The sequence below is a fragment of the Crocodylus porosus genome, unplaced genomic scaffold (assembly GCF_001723895.1).
Source record: "Crocodylus porosus isolate Cpor-Errol unplaced genomic scaffold, CroPor_comp1, whole genome shotgun sequence".
Classification (NCBI taxonomy): domain Eukaryota; kingdom Metazoa; phylum Chordata; order Crocodylia; family Crocodylidae; genus Crocodylus; species Crocodylus porosus.
Window position 1 is genome coordinate 55,101,407 of NW_017728951.1, and position 11,179 is coordinate 55,112,585.

Here is an 11,179-nt window from a genome sequence, read left to right on the forward strand (position 1 = left end):
TGGAGGACCCTGCCTAGCATTCATGGGAGGTCAGTCAAAACCAAGAGGGAAAAGCTTCAGATTCAACAGAACCAGCGTCTTCCACAAAGTTCCCAGGTTACGCCTCCCCCACGGCTCCTTCTCTGCATCTCTTGGGGAATTAGGGCTTGGGAGCCTTGACCAGGGATGCTTGGCTCCAGGGATTTAGCTCTGTGTGTCATGTAAAGCTTGAATCCTGAACTGCACTTCACATCTGGCAGTAGATAGGGTCTGTGTATAAGGCTGTGAGCAATTTCTATTTGACTCAGAAATATTTGTCTTAAAATAGAAAAACAGAGCTGGAAGAGACCCCTGGAAGTCATCTAATCAGAATCATCCCACACTAAAATCATCTCAGAACACCCTTACCTGATCATAAGAACTTCCAAGGAGGGGAAACTTCAGAGCTTCTCTGGGTTGCCTGTCCTAGTTCTCAACCACCCGCATAGTTAGAAAGCTCTCCCTCATATGCAACTTAAATTTCATTCTTTGGCATTTAAGACAGTTTCTTCAGGTCCTGTCCCATTTGGCCACTCTCTGACCCACAGAGCCCTAGCATCCAGCCTATGGTGATCCCCATGGGTTGGAAAACCTGGGAGCAGTGGAAGCTCTGCATGGCTGGATTCAGCCTTCCCCCAGGCCATTGCCTACAGGATCAGCGCAAGGCCTGCCTCCTCTGCATCCAGACTGCTTCCCCCACAACCCAGATGTTTTGATTGGTGTGGATCCTCCCCCTCCTTTCCCCCCAACATGTCCAGATTAGGGCTACTCTACTCTGCCTGCCCCCACTTCAGGTGATCAGATCAAGGTTGGACTGTGCACACTCCACCACAGCCAGATAGGCCCATCAGCCAGATTTGGCCTACAGAGGCACTGCCCATCCAGCCCCTGGGATGAAAAGGTTAGGCAGCACTGCTTTATCACCATACTCCTTTAGCCGTCCTTCACATACTTGAAGATTTACTGAGTCCCAGCCTGCAATCTTCTCTTTCCCAGACTAAATAATCCTATTTTTCAACCTTACTTACACATAATGTTTCTTAAACATTTCAATCGTGTTTCTCTCCACTGGGCTTTCTGATTTTTCCTTATCTTTCTTGAAGCCCAAAGACTGATGTAGTATTTTAAATCGGGCCTCACCAGTACTGAATAGAATGGAAAAATCACTTCTTCGTAGGCAACACTCTTATTCATACAGCCCAGCATGTTCTTGGCTTTATTTGCAACAAAAGTACACTTTTTACTCATTTAGCTTATGGTCTACTATAACCCCCAGATCCATTTCAGTAGTAGTGCAGCCTACTAAGTTATTCCCCAATTTGTATGTGCATATGATTGCTCTGATATGTACGGACAACAAATTTTTAGGCCAAAGACCTAAGCCTTGAGCAAAATTATCTCTGGTACAGAGGATGCTTTTTTATTATTTCAGAATTTTAGTGTATTTAATCCTTTGTGTCTGTTCCTCGAGGCTTTTTTTTGTGGGGCGGGGGAAGCAGAATTCTTTTGTGGGATTTTAAAGGGGAAAAAGCAGTTCAAGGACTTTAATCAGAAGTTGCTGACTATCTTCAGGAAAGAAAACCGTTTTTCTAAAACTGAATCTGAAAGTGTGGGGTTGATTTATAAACTGAATAATATACCAAAAGTGGTTTACAGAAAAGATAAGACTCATCCTCCCATTTCACAGATGTAGAAATGGAGGCATAGAAGCTAAGTCAGTGAGAATAGGGAATCAGTTGATGTCAGTTTTATTGACAGTTAATCCCCTGATCATGATGTATGGTAACAATGAAAATAATATACCATCTAGATATATGTAGGTGGGAATATTATTGTGTTTTTATTATAAATGGTATTTAGGATTATTTAAAATATTTTTATAGCTAATGAAAACTGCTGTGAGAATTATCATTACTTGTATGCCTAACCATCTTTGCCCTTTTATGCTAATATTTACAAAGTGTTCTTTTCTTCCCTTTGCTGCAGTGACTGGAATGAGCCCATTGTCTCCTTATTTAAATGTGGACCCCAAGTATTTAATACAGGTAAGAAACTATTATATTGTTAAATGACTTAATGTTCATTTCATACATATGGTAATTTTAGGTAGGTGACAGTAAGAAAATTGCTTTATGTACTTGCCAATTGCATGCAGACCTTATAGTCTTATGGTAGAGCTGTCTTTGTGTCCTTTATTAATATCAGCAATTAAATTAAATTGGGAGAAATGTAAGGGCTTTGAAATTTACCTGGAGAGAAAGTGCTGTGTAACTGGAATAGACTGCCACCAGAGGTGGTGCAAGCACCTACTCTGGACTCCTTTTTACTGCCTCTTCTTCACAATTATAATGGCTCAAGTGTCAATTGGACTTTTATCTTGCTGGGATTCTGTGACCCCAGCTGATTTCCCGCCCCTGGGGCAGGGGGCTGGATTTGATTATCTTCCAGCCATAATGTCTATGAAATCTATGAAACTGAGGGACTACTGTGTACCTGAGTTTTGCCCTATTAGCTGAGATCAGGAGGTATTATTGTAGTTCTTAAAAATAAATAAATAAATAAATAAATCACTTCACAGTACCTGAAAGGAGTAGCCCTATTTTCAGAGAGAGGGTAGATGATAGGTACAAGTTGGCAGAAGGACTCTGATTCCCAAATCATTCCCTCTGCCAAATCAATACCGGATCCCCCAGTGAGGATACATCCTTTGTGATGCTTTTGCACATAGCCATATGTCTTGTTTCTTGCTAAACATAAGCACCTGTTTCAGAATTAGTTATTTCACAAGGGATGTAGTCAAATTGAACTAGCTCACAAGTGACTGACAGAATAAGTAGAAGGCAGGGCAGAGTGGCACCTTTATAGCAGTGGTTCTCAACCTGATTAGACTCAAGGCATGTCTCCTTAACTTTTGTGAATTGAGCTCCGCCCCATTTTAAAGTCTAATTTTATTATAATGCTTTGGTCCTTGTAGAGGAGCAAGGCATTGGTAAGTCAATATAGAGAACTATAGTTGTATTTGAAATTATACATAGTTGAAGAATGCCATTTTATAATGCACAGAATTTCTGTTGTTTCAGGATACAGATGAGTTTATTTTACCTACAGGAGCCAACAAAACTCGGGGCAGGTTTGAGTTGGCCTTTTTCACCATTGGAGGCTGTTGTATGACAGGTTAGTGGCATGTTTATTCTGTTTCAAGGTGTAAGGTTGATTTGCTTTTAAAGAAAATCCAAGAACTTGAGACTTAAATTAAAAACTGTATGGACAATCTTGTATTATTTTCTTCTTTCCTGTAGGCTGTATATTCACAGGCATAAGTTACTCCTTGACTGCTACCTGTAGGCTTAAAATGGTCATTTTCAACCAGGGTACTACAGCATTCTGGGATGCCTTGAGGTCCTTTCAAGGGTATTGAAGGGGTGCCACACAATGTTTGCACTGTTGGGTGTGCAAACATGATTCACGAGAGAAACCTAGAAGTTTCAGATATTTATGTTAACAGCTTTCCAACCTGTTGTAGTCTTTCTAAGTTCTTTACAACAGAAGAACTGCTCTATTATTTCTCTAGTCAGAAAACAAATAGAAACTAAGAGCTAGCATTTTCAAAGGGATGCCCTGGGTCTCGTGAGGGGTTTCATAGATTGCGTAGACATTAGGGCTGGAAGGGACTTGTTCACCCAGTATCCCTCATAAGTCTAGAATGGTTGAGAACCACTGGTTTAGAAGACTAAAAATGATTTTGCTTTTTTCTGTATGAAGTAATTGCTGCTGTTATGATTCACTAGGGGCTGCATTCGGTGCACTGAATGGTCTGCGGCTGGGTTTGAAGGAAACACAGAGCATGGCCTGGTCCAAACCTAGAAATGTGCAGTAAGTCTTTCAAAAATATATTTCAGTAATGCACTATGCTCAAAAGGTACCTGTGAGCCATTATAATTGTGAAGAAGAGGCAGTAAAAAGATGTACCCATATTTGTTCCCCCAAAGAGAATTATACATTTTTTGGAAGACCCAAGTTATAAAATGTCTTGATTAATCTGTCAAAAATGTAAATTAGTTTTTCAGATATATCCTTCAGTCTGTTCCATTGCTTTCCTCTTTCTTAAAGAGGTTTTGGAGAGAGGATGAGTGACAATGTAGCTATTCTCTGGATATTTGTTAGAAACCATCTCCTCTCAAGTCTGTATTTCTGAAGAAAGTTGTGAGGCACAACTTCACTTTCCTGGGAATGAGTACTCTCCTTCCTCAGTGTTCCCAACCTCTGCATGATCTGGAAAGGGAGACTTAGGATGAACTCAGAGTGCTAATAGCTGGGCCTACCAAAATTTGATTTTTTAGAGAGGGATCTAGATGTGCACAGTGCTAGCATCCAAACTGAAAAAGTTGTCCTGGGTTGCACTCGTTTACCGCTGTTCTCACCTTAGTGTTGCAAGACAAATTGAAAAGTGTCAGCCGACTGTGGCACTGGACTATGTGCAGTGCACTACGCTGCTGTGTGTCATTTCCATCCTACCCTCTTCCCCCAATTCCCTCTCCACAAAAAAGTTGAGACTTAGACTTGGCATAAGTATTGGGAAATGGTTTAACTTGACCCCAATACTCTTTTGTAAGAGGAAGACTAGCAATTTTGGAAAGGAAATTAGCGGTCCCTGGCAAAGTTTTAATTGGCTGTTCATATTTGAGCACTGCTTGCATTCTCTTCCCTTTTTTACCGATGTACAGAATAAAAATGTGTAAACAATACATTCTATATTCTGAATTTAATGTAATTTTCATAATTTAAATGACTTCTAATATTGGTTTTTCATCTAAAATGTAACAAATTAATAGAGGTTTTTAGGCATTACAGTGAACTATAGGCAAAAATTAAAATTTCCCTTTTCTTAATTGAAACTTGTCAAGTACTGATTTGACATAGTTAAGCCAGCAGATGGCAATAAAGACACACTCCCACTAATTTATTCTTTGCCCTCTAGTCCCAAGGAAAACATACTGAAGGTCACCACCTTGAAACGGTGTACTCATTTCTCTTCTTTTATCAGAATCAAAAAGGCTGCTTACACACGGAAAAAAAAACAACAAAAACAGCACTTTTAGCTCAGCGCACCCCTGCACTGAGCACAGACATGCCTAGAAGAGACATCGTGTTAGTTTGACCTACCTGGCCTGACTCTGTATAGATCAGAAGATTCTGTCAGCTATTGGGTACAAGCACCAAAAGGCCCTGATGAAGTGCTCTATTTATACAGACATTAGGCGAGCTGGGTCAAACTGATGCACTTTGTCTTCCAGTAAAGGTCGTTTTCTTGGCGGGGGCGAGTTTCCCACGTCTGTCAGCATGCAAAGAGGCACTGGTTGTATATTTTCTTTGTGAAGCCAAACATATTGTTTCTTTTTGTATACCAGCACTGGTCTGACTGTGTTCTTGGTCCTAGCAAGTGACTGTAGCAGCCGCTTTCCCACCTCCCTCCTGCAAAAAAAACCAATCTTCTAATCACCATGAAAGCAGTTACTCATAGAAAAAGATAATCTGTTATTAGGGAAATGTCAGGGGTTTGCCTGTAGTAGCTTTTACTTAACCTTTTTGGTTCAGAAGAAAGCTGCAAACAGTGTCTCACGTTAATTTTTATTGTTGCCAGTAACTGATAAATGAGAATGAAACTTATAAAAGCTTCTTCAGTCTGTTTTGTCACATGTTTAGTTTGGCTTTCTATAGAGTTACTGCCATTGAAATATGCAGAGTGTGACAGGGTGGATGAAGCACCCTGCCACGATCAGAAACAGGGAGAACCAGGGGAAAGAGACTTAAGTTGGGGGATCAGAGGACCCACAGCAAACCCCAACGTGATCTGGGTGAATGGAGACGCTGGCTGGGGCTGCGGCAGATCAAAGGCTGCTGCGGCAGACCCAGCCACCGGAAATCAAACAGGGAAAGAAGAGACTGGTGTGGGAAAAGAACAAGAGAAAGAAAGAAGAACCACACCAGCCAAGGTAAAGGGAAACAGCTGGGTCAAGCAGGCAGTCAATAGCGAACTGCCGTGCAGGACCTACCTGAAAGGAGGGAGATTTAAAGGACGCCGAGGGAACGCCAAGGTGGTGAAAGAAGTAAGGTAGCAGAGAAAGTGAGGAGAAGAGGGAGCAAGCAAACAAAGGAGATTTTACAGAAGAACCCAGGCTAAGCTCCAACCTTGCTACTTACCAGGGGAGTTCCAACCAGGAGCAAGAGTCAGTGAAGAAATCTGAGCGACGGTGAGTCTGAATCCAGGGGCCGAAGGGAACCACTCCGGGGACCTAGAAGAAGAGGAGAGCAAAGGGGACCTTTACTCTCCCAGAGGGGAGCAGCGAAGAGAGGGAAGACCCCAGCCCCATGAGGCTGACGAGGCGGGAACCCAAAGAAGAGGTAGCTGTCTTGGGACCTGGGCAGGGCAGAACGGGGCAAGCAGCCACTTAGACCCGGGCTGTAGATACAAGCCTTCAGGTCAAGCTAACAATAAACCTTAGCGGCGGTCAACATTGTCTGGAACATCAGGTGTGGTATGGGTGTGGGCAGGGTATGGGAAGGGTGGAGCCCTGCGAAGAGCCCAGAAGTTCTGAGTCTCTAACCATTCTCTGTTGCCTCCCTGTAGTGGCTAAGTATGATCTCCCATAACATCAAAGGCATGTTGGGTGATTTATTATAACGAGCCACTACTGTTACAGCTGGGCAGTGACGGGACACCAGGTGGTGCTGAAGATGCCTTTACACAAGAACATACCTTTTTTTAACTGATTTTAGTGTTAAAGAGCATAAAAGCAAAAATCTTACAGAAATTTGAAAGAGATTGTGCCTTTGTGGAGTCATAATTTATCACTATTGAGTTGGATTAGTAAAACAAAAAATCCCTTTCCCACCCTTACTCCCCCAGAAAACACAAATAGTTGCAGTATCAACTTTTCTGTAATTCCTTAATAGGTAATTCCTTAAACCTATTCAAGTGCATGACATTTAAGATTCTACTTTACTGAAGTCAAATTCCCAATTACTTCACGCTACTCAAGTTACTCTTATAGCTAGGAGTCCCATGGATTTTTTACACATTCAAATACTTATGTAGTAGATTTCAGATGCATGAAAATGTTATTTCATTAAGTTTTAAATAGCTTCCTAAATGAGTCACTATTAAGTCAACATGTACCTGTAAGAAATTAGATTTTGAGTCACAGTATGACTTGACCACTGCAAGTACCTAAGAGCAACAAAGAAAGGTATAGTTCCTGCTCAAAGGAGTTTATCTTCAACTGTATATAAGGGAAAAAATATTGTTTTGCAAAAAAATTCTTACCAAATTAAACTAGTGCTTGCAAAAATGGGAGCATGTTTAAGGGTAATGCCCCATAGCTGAAGCTGGTTTCTCATTGAAACTGACTGCAGTAAATCCAGCCTGCTTGGGACTGAGCACCTGCTGGAAATTTGAAAATTCTGGTTTTTTGAAACTGAAGTGGCGGCCATCCCAAAGCGGGGTGGAGCAGCAGCTGGTCCCGGAGCCATGGTCACACATGAAACGGGGCGGTGGATGGCAGCAGCAAGCTTCCCCATCTGTGTCCTGTGGGGTGGGGAGGAGTGGTGGCCAGTCATGGAGAGCGGCTGCATATGGAGTGGTGTCATGGGGTGGCAGATGGCAGTAGCATGCAAGCTTCCCCCTCTGTCTGGGAAAGCGGAGGGGGAAACTTAAAAAGTGCCAGATTTTTTTATATCCAGATTTATGAGGTTATACTGTATCGGTTTCATAGATTATCAGTCTCGTTAGCTCTAGCAGCCCGGTAAAATTGTACAAGTCAGTTACTGAAGGTTTTTATTTCAGTTGGTCCATTTAGCCAGGGACTGAAATCTATGAGAGAAAGATGACCAACAGTATGTCATGTATGTTCAATTTAGGGCTAGTCACATTTGAGTGTGCAATCAATAGTTTATGTTTCAGAAGAGAAGTTCTCTTATTCCACATTCCTAAACTTAATTATTAGGTTCCTTTCTCTCTTTTAATGTTTACAGGAGTATATATTTAAAGATTCCAAAATGTTATTTCCTCTACACTGACATAGCTAGCAACATGCCTTAGTTACTACTTTTTATTACTTGCTGAAAACTCAAAATGAGGAAATTCAAACCTACAATAATTGTAACGTGGGGCTGGGGGAGGAGGAGGATAATAGAAATTTAGGGTTGGAAAGGACCTCAGGAAGTCATCTAGTCCACCCCCCTGCTCAAAGCAGGACCATCCCCAAGAAACTGACTTCACCTATACATATAAAGGGGAAAAATGCCTCATGATGTGTTTCTGAAAGGTAGACATACTTGAACATCTCAGACCTATTCAGTTACCTCAGAATTCAAAATTCTGAGGTATCTCAGTTACCTCAAAATTCATTTTTCCCAGTCCATCTAAATATAACAATGTTTGCTATCAATCTATATTTTAATGAAAACTATTAGTAAGGGTAAAGTAGGGAAATGGTCTTTGGGAATCAGGAACAGACAGGCATAATGTGATGTTTTTCAGCTAAGTTCCAGCAGTAATAAGCAGTCCAGAGCTATACAATGTGACGGTGTTACACGGCTGAGAGAAAAATACTAGTCTTTTCATCTGGTTGTTGCTTCCATTCTGGAGGCAACTGATGCCAACATGGAATGGTAATGTGCTTCCCTGACAGTGTGTTAAGCATGTCTTAATTGCTTAATGCTAGTCTAGAAGCATACAAATATAGAAATATTTGGGCTAGCTTTCTTGACCTTCTGTTGCATACATGTATCCTAGGGCAAATATCTTCCCTCATCATTTAACTATGGTATTTACTCAAATATAATGCAACCCCCCTGCAACAACTAGATTCTATATATGGAAAATGTATAAATTCAATACAATTTTCAAGGTATAAAAATAATTATTGGAGGTTGGCCTTGAATTTGTTCCCCTTCCATGGCTATATGATGGAAAATAAATCTGGGGGGTCAGGGATCCTCTTTCACCTCTGCCCCCTCCCCAACTTTTGTCCCCTGAAGCCCATTTCTTCCCCCCTACCCCTTCCCACTGTCAGAGCCTGCTCTTCCTAAACGCATAGTGAAGGGTGCATTTGAAAACACTGACCTTAAAATACGGATATGAAAATTGCTACAGCTGTAGTACCCATAGCCTTGGTTTACCCAGAAATTATTTTTTACTTTTTTTTTAAAACTGCTGCAAGTTTTAGCACAAGTACTCCATAAACATACTTTTTAAGTATCACTTTAGCACCTACTTAGAGAGAGTACAAGCTATCTGATGTTAGTCCAAAGCCAAAAGGCTCATGATTTACTATGTAGCTCATTGGGCAGGGCCTCAACAGAGTCAACAGTATTTCAAGCTGTGGTGACCTCTCAGCTCAGCACTGTTCAGCTACCCCCAACAAAAGGATCCATGTGCTAATTAGTCCCCCAGCTATGACTGAAACTGGGTCATCTTGTCATGAGTCCTGGGATCCTCCAAAAGCTTATATGCAGACAAGGCATAGGGCAGCTTGGTCCCTCAGGGAAGGCAAGATGGAGGCTTGACATATAAAATGAAAACTTGACATGACTTTGGTTCACTTACAAACACAGGCCTAAACCATACAATATCCATATGAAACAAAATCAATACAAAAATGATAATAATACAATATACAACAGTAAAAATTAATACAAACCTAATAATAATACAGTATAAAACAGTGGATATCCAAAACCAAAAACTTGCTACCAAAATAAAAATGTTAAAGCTTTATCTTAAGTCTGAGCTTGTGCTTGTCTATAGGGAATAGAGAGGGAGAGAAAGAAAAGCCAAAAATAATTGGGGAAGGGAATGCATATCTATCGTATATATAGGGCGGGGTATATTATATAGATATTGTGTGTGTGTGTATTCAGAAAGAAAAACTTGGGGTTTTGGTATACTTGGAGACCTCATATCCCATTCCTGAGTGAGCCTGAGCATTCTTGACTCAATCTTTAGACATGCAAATATATGCATCCCGTCAGTCATTGGATCAGAGATATTAGAGCTGTCATTCTCAGCCAGGATGCCACTAAACTCTGAGAAGTTATGTGCCATGATGGAGTTCCATGAAGCTACAGAACTTGAGAACCACTATCTTAGATGAAAACCAAAGGTACTGCAGCAGTTGATTCTGGTGAATTTGGTAGTGTTCTTTTCTTGTTAGGTAACAATAAATAGGATTTAGGGAACAGTGTGCTGCAGGAGGTGCCCTCATTCACTGCTAAGTAAAATGTCACCAGAGGGCCTCCTAAACAGTTTAGTTATTACTGTGCTATTATGTTTCATTTCACAGGTGTTTGCCCCTGTGTCCTGTTCAGAGTCTAACTTGGGAAATTGCATTCCCCACCTCCTATAAAGCCTATCTCTTGTTTCAGCTGGCCAGAACAGCATTTGATAATCTTCAGTAGTCACAGGCAGATCTGAAAAACGTGGGGAGGGGAGCACAAACAAGACCCTAAGGGCAACATGTTGGTGAGAAACCTTAGCTGCTGTGTCAGAGGCAGGAGGGATTCCTACAAGATTGCTTGGAACTAACTTGTATGTGTTAGTTTAAGCCTCAAACTCTGGAAAAAAAAGTTTTATTTTTGTCTGCTGATGGAGAGGAGATTTTTCTCTTCTCTCCCCTCACTTCTGTCCGTTGTAAAACTCCCTTGACACTGACAAAAATAACTTGCTGTCCACCCATTTCCCTATATCTTAATAAAGAGTTTCTTTTATTACCCCATTCTGTGGATGCTGTTAAAGAATACACAATAGCTGTGGCATTTGTCTACCCAGTTACAGCTGTATTCGTTAAATACATTAGTTTCCTGAAATGGTTACCTTATTTTGTGAAGAAGTCATTTGCTATTAGGAGTGCACCGAGAGAAGATTTTTACTGGACCAGTACCGATGGCCAGTTATTAACAAGCCATATTGACTGATACCGATCCAATTGCTGATATGCAGCCCAACAAGTTGGAGAGTAGCATCCGACTTGTAAGCATGTTGCACGGAAGAGGCATGGAGGGGGGCAGGGGTGCAGATTGAGGTCCCCACAGTGAGGGAGGGAGTGGGGCAGGCGCTGCCCAGCTGGGGCAAGGCATGGGACAGAGCCATGAGCAGCTTGTC

The 11,179-nt window shown here is 41.4% G+C and overlaps 1 protein-coding gene across 1 annotated transcript in view; it reads left to right on the forward strand.

The window, feature by feature from the left end:
• The window catches only part of TIMM23B (translocase of inner mitochondrial membrane 23 homolog B), a 27,101-nt gene that overhangs the window by 520 nt on the left and 15,402 nt on the right, over positions 1–11,179 (forward strand). Inside the window, exons 2-4 of the mRNA XM_019555595.1 lie at positions 2,005–2,063; positions 3,099–3,192; positions 3,807–3,891. Coding sequence (XP_019411140.1) covers positions 2,005–2,063; positions 3,099–3,192; positions 3,807–3,891 — 238 coding nt within the window. The remainder of the gene's footprint in view (positions 1–2,004; positions 2,064–3,098; positions 3,193–3,806; positions 3,892–11,179) is intronic.